Here is a 13408-nt window from a genome sequence, read left to right on the forward strand (position 1 = left end):
AGGACATATACAGGACAGGTAAAATTATAAACATTTCCGGAGTGTGGCAGCAACTCCGGCATTTAGTTAAATTATTACAGCCTAGCTAAAAAGGCAGAACCAGAAAGTAACATAGGCTTGGGGGCATTCTGAGACAATGGCATGGCGCTGATGTGACTGTTATTGCCAAATTGAAGCGTCTCGTGTGATCAGAAATAGAAAAACATTTCTGCTTGTTAATGCTGGTTTGTTTAAATAAACATTTGTGCTGTCATATTTTTAAAGTTATAAAGCGGTAATTCCTCGATGAGTGATGTTATCCAGAATCCCCCAGTGTCCCTGTTTAGTGTGGTTAATGCCACAGACGCGGCATGATTACCTGAACCCGCAGGTAATCATCTACCAAGCCTTGATCTGTAACGTACTGTACTTGTAATCATGACGCGAGCAGATATTTTAGAAGCGAGCAAAAAACTGAAACGCGCTGAAAACAGGGAAGTGAGCGCACTTAACAGCGCTCTGTGTGTCTGACTTGCTTGATTTAATCTTATCTTTGAGCTTGGGTTAGGGTTATATATAGCTGTTCTGATGACCTCAACAGTCCAAAGGCAGGGAAAGGGTGCATGTACTATGTGTGATTAAGATAAAAGAAACTTAAACTGTTTCTTAAACTGAAACTTAAACATGTGAAGGGATGAAGGGATGCTCAAATTTTTGGAATGAGGTTAAATTTTTTTGGTATATGTGTGCTTTCTCATGGCTGCATTCTTACAAAGGAGCTAATGAAGGTTTATTTAAATCCGAATACAGTGATTTATAGTAATCCAGTATAAAGTAAGATATAAACGCATAGGTAACCTTTTCTGGGTATTATGACATAAATGGTTTCATTATAGGTATTGCTCTGAGTGTATAAAGCCTATTCTTAACGGTAAATGGTAATTTGTTTATCAAACCAGAGGTCAAGAATAAAAAATGACAGGTTTTTAATGCAGTTATTTTTAATGTATCGTTGTTTCATACACACTATGGACTACAGGTGAATACCTAAATTTAGCACCAGGTAACAGTGCAGAGGGCTTGCCCTTGTGTTCTCTCTGTGGAGAACTGGCAAATGTATCTGGAACATTCACTTGATTCCACAATATAGACCAGGGGTGGCCAACCCGCGGCTCGCGAGCCGCATGCGGCTCTTTGCCTGGTCCGCAAGCTAGTTTACAAGCCTAGCGAGCCGCTAATACTTTTAAAACCGGTGTAGTGGAAAACACGCATTTGACTGTCTTCACAGCTAATAATTTACACTCGCCCCCCGACACCCCCCCCCCCCCCCCCCCCCCCCCCCCCCGCTAAACAGATTACACTCGCCCATGTACGATGTGGCTCTTTGCCGTAACACAGTAAGAAAAGTGGCTCTTGGTCTATGACGGGTTGGCCACCCCTGATATAGACATAATACTTGAACATTTCTGTAACTGGTGCCTATAGGTGTTCTCCGTGATGATGAGGCAGCTGGATTGTACCATAAGCACAGCACTACACAGGTTCCACAATGTTCACAATGGGTGCTCTATACTTCTGCAAATGCTTTCCTTTCCTGAAACCTTAACATTATTTTGGTGTAGAATTATTTATTCATTGTAGCTTGATTCTACTCTGTTGTGATCTGGTGTGATATGGCCAGGACTTTTGTTTTTAGTGCTGATGAATGACGTACATACACTCAGATAAACACAGAACAGGTTACAAACTACACACAACTTCCTCTTTAATATGAAGGGGAATGTTTTACAAATATACAAAAGCTGATGTCACTCAACAATGCTCCTGAAAAGTGAAGGCAACAAACGAGGTAAAACAAGAGATAAATCTCATCTGCCTCAGGTCCTGAATTATCCAGGAGTCACATGGCAGAACATGAAATATGTGTAGCCTGAGTAGCTCTGGAGCCCTGTGCTCATGGCACACACGCCTGTAGGTTGCTAAAGCTACACAGGTCTCAACATAAGCCAGGAAAGAGAATTTGCCCCGTGTTCTCTGGGTTCAAGATGAGTGTTTTCTAGAGCAGTGCTAAACCTTCTTTAAATTATGCATTTTCTTATGTTTAGTAAGGTGTCCAGACTGAATGAAAGTCTTCCCACACCAAGAGCAGTGGTATGGTCGTTCCTCAGTATGTGTCCTCTGGTGGTTTCTGAGGTTCGATAAGTTTAAGAAACACTTTCCACAGCTGGTGCACAGATAAGGCTTCTCACCAGTGTGTGTTCTCTGATGGTTCTGATAAACATCCAAGCGGGTGAACATTTTTGCACACTGTGAACATTGGTAAGGCTTCTCACCAGTGTGTGTCCTATGATGATTTTGATAGACATCTAACCGTGTAAAGCTCTTACCACACTGGGAACAGAGGTAAGGCTTTTCTCCAGTGTGGATTCTCTGATGAATTTGAAGCACGTCCGTACGTGTAAAACTCTTGCCGCATTGGGTGCATTTGTAAGGCTTTTCTCCGGTATGTGTTCTCTGGTGGAGTTTAAACGATTTTGACTGAGTGAACGTTTTATCACACTGGGAGCACTGGAAGAGCCTCTCACGTTTGTGTATTCGTATGTGTCTGTGCAAGGATGATGACGTAGAGAATGTCCTTCCACACTCGGAACAGGAATAAGACTTTGGTCCACTGTGTTTGTTGTGTTGTTGGCTGGGTACTGGGCTACATTTCCCTCCACTCCTCTTGTGTAATGTTTGCTCTCCGGTAAACCACGTGTTTCCATCATCAGAGGATGATTGTCCTGGTGTTTGACTCGGATCATCTGAAATATTATAAATGAGACATTAAGTGTTCTTAAAAACACAAAATTTGTTTTAAGACTCACTTGCCTTGTTCAAGATGTCTGGTCTTCAAATATGCCAATCCACATGTTTACATGTTTGTTCTTTCTAATTCAATACAGTCTTTCCATACAAGAATTCTTATAATTCAAGTATGAACCTTGCATATCAATTGAATATTGTATAAAAATATTGTATATCGCACAAGTGGTTAGTGTTTTTTACAGACTGGTTTTACTTACTAAGAATAAATACACTGCTCAAAAAAATAAAGGGAACACTGAAATAACCTAGATCTCAATTAATAAAATATTCCAGTTTAAAATATTTATTTATTACATAGTGGAATGTGTTGAGAACAAAATAACAAAATGTGATCAATGTAAAACAAAATTATTATCCCATGGAGGTCTAGATTTGGAATCTCAAAATACTCAAAATCAAAGTGGAAAATCAAATAACAGGCTGCTCCAACTTCAGTGGAAATTCCTCAAGACAAGTTAAAATGAGGCTCAATAGTGTGAGTGGCCACCACGGGCCTGTATGACCTCCCTTCAACACCTGGGCTCCTGATGAGGTGGCAGATGTTTTCCTGAGGAATCTCCTTCCAGATCTGGATTAAAGCGTAAGTCAACTCCTGGACAGTCTGTGGTGCAATGTGGCATTGGTGGATGGAATGAGACATGATGTCCCAGATGTGCTAGATTGGATTCAGGTCTGGGGAACGGACAGGCCAGTCCATAGCATTCATCATGCCTTCATCATGCAGGAATTGCTGACACACTTCAGCCATATGAGGCCTAGCATTGTCATGCATCAGAGGGAACCCAGGGCCCACTGCATCAGCGTATAGTCTCACAATGGGTCTCATCCTGAGACCTAATGGCATTCAGCGCATCTCTGGCTAGCACATGGAAATCTGCGCGACCCTCCAAAGAAGTGCCTCCCCACACCATTACTGACCCACTGCCAAACCGGTAATGCTGCCAATTTTGGTGTTCTCTGGCACGGTGTGGGGCTGTAAGCACAAGCCCCACTTGTGGACGTTGGGCCCTCAAAGAACATTCATGAAGTAGGTTTGAGCAGAAACATGGATATTAATGGCCTGCTGAAGGTCATTTTGCAGGGCTTTGGCACTGCTCCTCCTGTTCCTCCTTGCATTAAGGAGGAGGTAGCTGGCCTACGGCACCCTCCATGTCTCCTATATCTGCTCCATGCTCTGGGCACTGTGTTGACAGACGCAGCAAACCTTCTTGCCACAGCTGGCATTGATGTGCCATCCTGGATGAGCTGCACTACCTGAGCAACCTCTGTGGGTTGTAAACACCGCCACATGCTACTTCTGTTGTGAGATAACTGACAAAATGCAAAAGTGACCAAAACATCAGCTGGAAAAGATGACAAAAGAGAAAGAGTCTGTGGTCACAACCTGCAAAACTACTCCTTTATTGGGGGTGTCTTGCTAATGTCCGCTCATTTCTACCTGTGTTTGTTCCATTTGCACAACAGCAGGTGAAATTGATTCACAATCAGTGGTGCTTCCTAACTGAACAGGTTGGTCCGTGTGATTGACAGAGTTGCATTGTGTTGTTTAAGTGTTCCCTTTATTTTTTTGAGCAGTATATATTACATGCATTTTTAAATATTCTTCACTTACTTGTACTGAAATTCTCATTGTCTGCCCACAGCTCTGGTGTGTGCTTGCAGTCCACTGGCAGAACTGACCACACCTGTGTGCAAGTCTGCTGATCACGACCAGAGTAATGGGCAGTAAGGGGAATGTCCGGTCCAGGTTTACACAGGAGAGGCTGGTAGGGAATATCCTCCAGTGCCTGGGCCATGCATCGCTTCACTTTTATGGATTCACACTTTATTTTCTGCTGATCCAGTTCCATTTTAATTGCTGAAAAACCTGGCACATGCTTACAGTTACAGTTACAGCTGCTGTTTTCATGTCCATGATGTTGTGTCCCTTTACACAGAGGTGCTTCCACATCACTGTTACCTTTGAGAACGTGCTGGTCTCCACTTTTCACAGATAAACTCACTTCCTCCGGTTCTGTTTTAATAACTACCAAGAGACTGTCTAAAGTTTGACAGTCTTCAGGGTGTACCTCTTCTGTTGATGCTTTGTGGAAGGATGGTACATCCAGGACCTGTTTTAAAAATAAACAAAAACTTTTATTTCAGCTGGTTTAACTATTTAATCGGTTTTACTTTAATGAAAGTTATCTCCCAGCATCACCCTTCATCATTCTGTGGTTAAAAGAAATGGAGAAGCCGTTGTGTTCAAACACACTGACATGTTCAGCACTTGGCAGACGCCAATGTTAGTATGAAAGTACACTTACTACTTACTACCCAGGGCACAAGTGCTTTACTTGCTTATCCAGGTTAACATTATTATTGGTACTGTACTGTTATTATTGGCATCATTATTTTTTCCACCCCTTTTCAGTTGGTCTATGGCAGGGGCGATTTTAGGATCTGGTCTTTAGGGGTGCCCAGCCCCCAGTGCTCACAGAGGCACAATACCAAAGTATTGCGCAGGTGCAGAGCAAGGTTTTTGCATAATATAATATTTTTAAAATGTGTTGAGCCAGGGGGTGCTGAGCAACTTCACGGTGGTGCTCTAGCACCACTAAAAATACCCTAGCATCGCCCCTGGTCTATGGCATGATGGCTCTCTCATATGCCAGAGAGTGGAAGTGAGACAGAAAAATAAGGCTTAGAATTACCTGGTTTTCTGCATTTATGAAATGATATGTGCCATATTTTGTCAATTGTGATTTTTACACCCCAATTGAAATTTGTCCTCCGCTTTTAACCCATCTGTGCAGTCAGAACACACATACACACACTCTAGTGATTACTAGGGGGCTGTGGATCAAACGTACCCAGAGCGGTGGGCAGCCCTAGCCCGGCGCCCGGGGAGCAATTGGGGTTAGGTGCCTTGCTCAAGGGCACCTCAGTCATGGCCTCAGGTCTGGAAATTGAACCCATGACCCTCCGGTCACAAGACCAGTTCCCTACCACAGGACCATGACTGCCCATGAATATTGATAAAGAGGTGGTCTGTTCTTCAATGCATGTTACCTGGACGACCAGAAAGACGAGGTCTGAGAACTGCTTGCATTTATTCACAGTCTATGATTTTTGGAAAGATCTTGTAAGGTAACCATTTGCAAGAGTCCAACTAGATTTCTTTTGGATAATTTCCCATCAAGGATGACGTCTTCCAATGCTTTGTTAAGGAATTAACTAGAGTCAGGTGTTGTAGTCAGAGAGATAAATCTCATGATGTCTCCAGAACCGTGCTTTAATTCAAGTAACATCCACCCCATAAAGGCACGACTTTTCATCAGTCTACAGCAGGGGTGTCAAACTCATTTTCACCGCGGGCCACATCAGTATAATCGTTACCCACGGATGGCCATATGTAACTTATAAATGTACCTACTCCTTAATGTTAAATACCTCTGAATTTATTACTTATTCAAGGTACAAATATTATATATATATATTTTTGCGTAAATGTAAAAAAATGTTTGTTTGTTGCTCTGTTATTATAACATAAATCCTTTAAATTTGTTAGGTTATGAAACCCACATTACTCCATCAATGATCAAAACTATCCAAGTGAATAAAGAAAAAATGATCAAATATATCACATTTATTTTGTTCAAAACTTGAAATATCAAATAACGCTCCTTCTAAAAAAAAACTTAAGTGCTGTGATTTCTTCAGCCACAACAAAGCTAGCTTTTACTGCAGTTTCGTTTGTGGTTGTGAACACATTCTGTTGCGATCGCAGTTTGCTTTTTAATTCTTTGACAGTTAGTTGTTTTTCTTGATGGCTATTTTTGGCATACTTAGCTCCGTGTTTGGTCGCAAAATGCCGACATATACTCTTTGACAACCGCCACTGCTTCATGGCCGTTTTTCTCCTTGAAGCGCAAACATCGCTTTCCCATCTTTCTTGAAACACCTTCTATCTGCATCGATATTTCTCTTCATGGACATTTTGGCATCATTATTTGTATTTCTCAATTACACTTATTGGGAAAATCGCATCGATATGAAACACTGCAGTGTCGAGATGCCGTCACTTCGCGGGTAACATGATTGTGGGAAGTGTAGTTTTTGCTCACTTTTACTTTTTCTTTAAAAAGACAATTTGGCTTTTTAAGCTCTCGCGGGCCACATTTGGCCCGCGGGCCTTGAGTTTTGACACCTGTGGTCTACAACAAAACAATCTCTATACAACAGTAGGAAGCTAATTACGGATCCTATTCGTCATGAATGGTCACGCTGCAAGCTTAACGAAACATTAAATGAAAAGGGCATTTCTCCAGAAAACTCTTTAACACGCCAACGTATATATTCTGTTTGTTACAAGAAAAATATTAAATATGTATGGTGGATGTAGAAAGACAGTACGGGGGGAAACACCATTGCCTATAAGAATACGAGCTTAACGAGAAGGACATTCGTTGAACATCTTTTTTAAAGTACAAACCTCTTTTTGGAATTCATTCTCCTCTTCACTCGTTATTTCTGCTTTCATCAACACCTCGCTTCCCACACGGATGACTTTGGTTGGCATATTGACGTTTGTTACATTTTCAGAATTTTCTGATGTCGCCACGAAAATATCCGTTTTGAGTGTGCACGCCACTGAATCGCGAGTCTGATAAAACTCTGGGCAACCCGTTCTGTCCTCTTCTGCTTTTACGTTGCTGTCTTGAAACTGTGCTGCCATGTTGAATGCTGCTCACTGACTGTGCGTCACCTACCAGGATCCAAAGAGGATCACTGAAGAAATCAGAGTCGAATACGAATCACGACCACTGCAGAGCTACAGGAACGAATTAGTTAAGCGATTAATGAGGCGATTCTTGATTGTTTTTGGTCACATACACCTGCAGAAACAAGAACTCCATACTGACGTAATGACGCTTCATTTAGATTATAATTCGCTTCTGTTAAACGGCAGTCCAATCTGAAGAGAGAGGAGAGATGTCGATGCGTTTGGTTACTGTACAACGCAGTTCATCATATCAACGGGACAGGGAGCAGTCCTTGTCTCCGACTTGGCTAAATGACGTTTCGCCAACTGTGTTGAGAGAAGCTCACTTTAATGACTCACGGAAATGTCCATAAACATATACTTTCTGTTTTTAAATGTATTTAAGCGAAAACACTTCGTAATGTTTTCCATTCTTCTGGGATGACTGAAGTGCGCATTCTTTCTCCCTCGAGTCACTCGACCATCACGTGCCCGTTTCTTCCTTCTTCGGTAAGTAAACTTGTCGACAAACAGACGGTGCGTCGCAACCAGCTGACCAAAACTGAAGGAGAGTCTGTGCCTGGGCAAGAACAGTGTATATTTCAATGGTCTCGCGGACAACGTTAATGCTGTTGCATTATCGTAATGTTTTTCATACTATTAAAGCCCTATCCGGACGGGATTAGTTTCTCAGGGGGTCCTGGGGTAATTTTCTCTTTTACGGGGGTCCTCTGTGATTTTAATCCCGTCCGGAACGAGCATGTCCGTGTTTTTCTCAGACGTCCTCAGAGAAAATTACAGGCGGAATTACCTACTGTTTTTCGCTGTACTCCGTGGTCGTCTGGTAATTTTAGTCCCGTCCGGATCCACATGTCTGAGTTTATACATGCAGACATCACCTCGCGTTTAATAAAACAGCTATATGTCCACTGCCACGCACCGTAGTTACACGATGGGCGCGCGTTTTCACGGAGATCCACGTGAAGACAACGGCGAGCTAAAATGGATTTACTGGATTTTTAAATGGATTAATTTTATTTTATTTAACTATTTTTAAAATATTTAGCTATTTACATTCATTAGCGATTTTTTATAATGTGTTTTCTGTATTGGTTTAACAAAATAGCTTAACTTAAACGGAGATCTTAAATGCTGAACTGAACAGTAGTAAAGTTAAAAGTTAAAAAGGAATCATCAGAGTTGGCAGTGTGACATTATTAAACATGCTATCACGTGACAAGGCGATGTCATGTGACCGAGAAAGCCAAAAACTCACGGGTCCTCCTGTTTTTTCAATTGCTGTCCGGATGCAAGAGTTTTATCACTGAGTACAAGGGTGAAATATTTTTCACAGACGTCCCCCTGAAAAACTAATCCCGTCCGGATTGTAATAGGAGGTGAGCCAATGAAGAACTGCTACACTGTAATGGTTCGTTCTGATTGAGAAACGTATGTGAAAGCACGAGTATGGTGTGATTTTTGTTTCAATAGTTCCACAAAAGCAAAAGTAAATCCAAGAGCAGAAAGTATATGTTATGAATGCAAAACAGAAAAATATATATCAAAAGTATATATTTTTTATATAATTGGTTATTTGAAACTTATTTTCGTTTGCATTTTGACAAGTTTTTGGTTCCATTGTTTTAGTTTTTTTGGATTTTCCCAGTAAGGTCTTTTGCTTCTGGAATCTCTCTTTGCTTCTGCTTCGTTTTTTGCTTCTGACTTTTGGAACACATTTCACGTGTGGGAGGGTCTTAGATGAAGGCGTTCCTCTGCTATCTCCATTGGTCACTGATTCCGGACTGACACAGAGCTCTGAGACCGCCTCTGGGACCAAGCCACGCCCACCCCACCAGCCTCCCAGCGTTTTCAAACGTGGCGGAACGCGGTGGTTCTGTTTCACAGTAGCATGTAAACTAAGTTTTACCATAAAAGTTTATACAAAGGTTATAATTAATTGGTAAATGGTCTGTAGATATTGCAAATGTACACTGTATAATAACTACATTAAGCATGGCAGTTAATATTTAGCACACTTCACCAGCGCGAGCTTTTTAAAATTTTAGTGAACTGGATGCAGGCATGAAAATCTGTCACCTTGCGGCGAAATTCGCCGTTTTTGAAGTATTTTGCGGTAAAACAAACTCTTATGAAAAATAGGTAGATAGTAAAATAAGAAACAAGATTTTTTTGTAGTTCTAAATGATGAACCCTGGTATTTTTTACACTCATTTTTGCCGCTGATGTTATTTATTGGTTCATTAAGATATAATGGTTTTGACTGAGCCATCTGGAATGGCGAAAGCGGCTCGCGTTTACGGATCTGGCTCCATATATTGACAAGACAGGTCAATATTTTTCAGCGCGACATTACCGTGATAGAAGTCAACAGGGAAGAGCGTGTTTAAAGCTAGCCTTTAAATTATTTTTAATTTAATCGCTGCTGTAGCTTCTGTCACCGTTTTGCTACATTCACAATAGTAGCGACTAGTTTATGGTGTGATTTTTGTTTCAATAGTTCCACAAAAGCAAAAGTAAATCCAAGAGCAGAAAGTATATGTTATGAATGCAAAACAGAAAAATATATATCAAAAGTATATATTTTTTATATAATTGGTTATTTGAAACTTATTTTCGTTTGCATTTTGACAAGTTTTTGGTTCCATTGTTTTTGTTTTTTTGGATTTTCCCAGTAAGGTCTTTTGCTTCTGGAATCTCTCTTTGCTTCTGGTTCGTTTTTTGCTTCTGACTTTTGGAACACATTTCACGTGTGGGAGGGTCTTAGATGAAGGCGTTCCTCTGCAATCTCCATTGGTCACTGATTCCGGACTGACACAGAGCTCTGAGACCGCCTCTGGGACCAAGCCACGCCCACCCCACCAGCCTCCCAGCGTTTTCAAACGTGGTGGAACGCGGTGGTTCTGTTTCACAGTAGCATGTAAACTAAGTTTTACCATAAAAGTTTATACAAAGGTTATAATTAATTGGTAAATGGTCTGTAGATATTGCAAATGTACACTGTATAATAACTACATTAAGCATGCTCACCAGCACGAGCTTTTAAAATTTTAGTGAACTGGATGGAGAGAACATTGATGTGTGGAAGAAATATGAGTATTTGCAATATCTGGTATGGCGACGGACGGGGGGTGGGGGGCAGCTGGTGTACGAGAGGTGATGCCAAATATAGTAAAATCCATAATAGTAAAAAATACCAAAATTAAAGCAATACTGAAAAGTGGCCACCCTATTATACAACCAGCTTTGTTCACTCACACTGTTTTTCAGTGTTCTGCAGGTACCACACATAAACACACATCACATGCATCTTGTGCTGTCCATATTTTATTAAGAAGTGAACAATATTCATTGAACCATTGAACATAGAGATACTAAACATAATACATGTCAGACATGACATTCAGACACTGTCCGACTCAGAGATAAAAACAAAAATATTTTAACTTGGAGGGGTGCGAGTAAGAAGAGTAGTCCATTGAAACGCAGAGTGCGGATTAATTTCCTTCTCACTTTAGACCCGCGGGGACGCTAGCGAATGATCCAGGAGGAGCGAGTAACTAGTATGGTGTGATTTTTGTTTCAATAGTTCCACAAAAGCAAAAGTAAATCCAAGAGCAGAAAGTATATGTTATGAATGCAAAACAGAAAAATATATATCAAAAGTATATATTTTTTATATAATTGGTTATTTGAAACTTATTTTCGTTTGCATTTTGACAAGTTTTTGGTTCCATTGTTTTTGTTTTTTTGGATTTTCCCAGTAAGGTCTTTTGCTTCTGGAATCTCTCTTTGCTTCTGGTTCGTTTTTTGCTTCTGACTTTTGGAACACATTTCACGTGTGGGAGGGTCTTAGATGAAGGCGTTCCTCTGCAATCTCCATTGGTCACTGATTCCGGACTGACACAGAGCTCTGAGACCGCCTCTGGGACCAAGCCACGCCCACCCCACCAGCCTCCCAGCGTTTTCAAACGTGGCGGAACGCGGTGGTTCTGTTTCACAGTAGCATGTAAACTAAGTTTTACCATAAAAGTTTATACAAAGGTTATAATTAATTGGTAAATGGTCTGTAGATATTGCAAATGTACACTGTATAATAACTACATTAAGCATGGCAGTTAATATTTAGCACACTTCACCAGCGCGAGCTTTTTAAAATTTTAGTGAACTGGATGCAGGCATGACAATCTGTCACCTTGCGGCGAAATTCGCCGTTTTTGAAGTATTTTGCGGTAAAACAAACTCTTATGAAAAATAGGTAGATAGTAAAATAAGAAACAAGATTTTTTTGTAGTTCTAAATGATGAACCCTGGTATTTTTTACACTCATTTTTGCCGCTGATGTTATTTATTGGTTCATTAAGATATAATGGTTTTGACTGAGCCATCTGGAATGGCGAAAGCGGCTCGCGTTTACGGATCTGGCTCCATATATTGACAAGACAGGTCAATATTTTTCAGCGCGACATTACCGTGAGAGAAGTCAACAGGGAAGAGCGTGTTTAAAGCTAGCCTTTAAATTATTTTTAATTTAATCGCTGCTGTAGCTTCTGTCACCGTTTTGCTACATTCACAATAGTAGCGACTAGTTACTCGCTCCTCCTGGATCATTCGCTAGCGTCCCCGCGGGTCTAAAGTGAGAAGGAAACTAATCCGCACTCTGCGTTTCAATGGACTACTCTTCTTACTCGCACCCCTCCAAGTTAAAATCTTTTTGTTTTTATCTCTGAGTCGGACAGTGTCTGAATGTCATGTCTGACATGTATTATGTTTAGTATCTCTATGTTCAATGGTTCAATGAATATTGTTCACTTCTTAATAAAATATGGACAGCACAAGATGCATGTGATGTGTGTTTATGTGTGGTACCTGCAGAACACTGAAAAACAGTGTGAGTGAACAAAGCTGGTTGTATAATAGGGTGGCCACTTTTCAGTATTGCTTTAATTTTGGTATTTTTTACTATTATGGATTTTACTATATTTGGCATCACCTCTCGTACACCAGCTGCCCCCCACCCCCCGTCCGTCGCCATACCAGATATTGCAAATACTCATATTTCTTCCACACATCAATGTTCTCTCCATCCAGTTCACTAAAATTTTAAAAGCTCGTGCTGGTGAGCATGCTTAATGTAGTTATTATACAGTGTACATTTGCAATATCTACAGACCATTTACCAATTAATTATAACCTTTGTATAAACTTTTATGGTAAAACTTAGTTTACATGCTACTGTGAAACAGAACCACCGCGTTCCACCACGTTTGAAAACGCTGGGAGGCTGGTGGGGTGGGCGTGGCTTGGTCCCAGAGGCGGTCTCAGAGCTCTGTGTCAGTCCGGAATCAGTGACCAATGGAGATTGCAGAGGAACGCCTTCATCTAAGACCCTCCCACACGTGAAATGTGTTCCAAAAGTCAGAAGCAAAAAACGAACCAGAAGCAAAGAGAGATTCCAGAAGCAAAAGACCTTACTGGGAAAATCCAAAAAAACAAAAACAATGGAACCAAAAACTTGTCAAAATGCAAACGAAAATAAGTTTCAAATAACCAATTATATAAAAAATATATACTTTTGATATATATTTTTCTGTTTTGCATTCATAACATATACTTTCTGCTCTTGGATTTACTTTTGCTTTTGTGGAACTATTGAAACAAAAATCACACCATAAACTAGTCGCTACTATTGTGAATGTAGCAAAACGGTGACAGAAGCTACAGCAGCGATTAAATTAAAAATAATTTAAAGGCTAGCTTTAAACACGCTCTTCCCTGTTGACTTCTATCACGGTAATG

At 40.7% G+C, this 13408-nt stretch overlaps 1 protein-coding gene across 1 annotated transcript; it reads right to left on the reverse strand.

The window, feature by feature from the left end:
• Positions 1 to 1727: 1727 nt before the first annotated feature.
• Positions 1728 to 7881, reverse strand: LOC143486110 (uncharacterized). The gene is made up of 3 exons (XM_076985959.1): positions 7322 to 7881; positions 4460 to 4958; positions 1728 to 2783 (listed from the first exon to the last, which is right to left on the reverse strand). Exons 1-3 carry the CDS (start codon positions 7562 to 7564, stop codon positions 2047 to 2049), a joined length of 1479 nt encoding a protein of 492 aa, XP_076842074.1. The 5' UTR covers positions 7565 to 7881; the 3' UTR covers positions 1728 to 2046.
• Positions 7882 to 13408: the final 5527 nt, after the last annotated feature.

The sequence above is a fragment of the Brachyhypopomus gauderio genome, unplaced genomic scaffold (assembly GCF_052324685.1).
Source record: "Brachyhypopomus gauderio isolate BG-103 unplaced genomic scaffold, BGAUD_0.2 sc44, whole genome shotgun sequence".
NCBI lineage: Eukaryota > Metazoa > Chordata > Actinopteri > Gymnotiformes > Hypopomidae > Brachyhypopomus > Brachyhypopomus gauderio.

What these genes read in the sequence shown, in the direction of transcription:
- LOC143486110 (XM_076985959.1), bottom strand. Translation starts at nt 7,564, where the DNA reads ATGGCAGCACAGTTTCAAGACAGCAACGTAAAAGCAGAAGAGGACAGA. An exon ending in AGAATGAATTCCAAAAAGAG is followed by an intron (nt 4,959 to 7,321) that starts GTTTGTACTTTA and finishes TTTTTAAAACAG; the next exon opens with GTCCTGGATGTACCATCCTT. An exon ending in CAATGAGAATTTCAGTACAA is followed by an intron (nt 2,784 to 4,459) that starts GTAAGTGAAGAA and finishes ATAATATTTCAG; the next exon opens with ATGATCCGAGTCAAACACCA.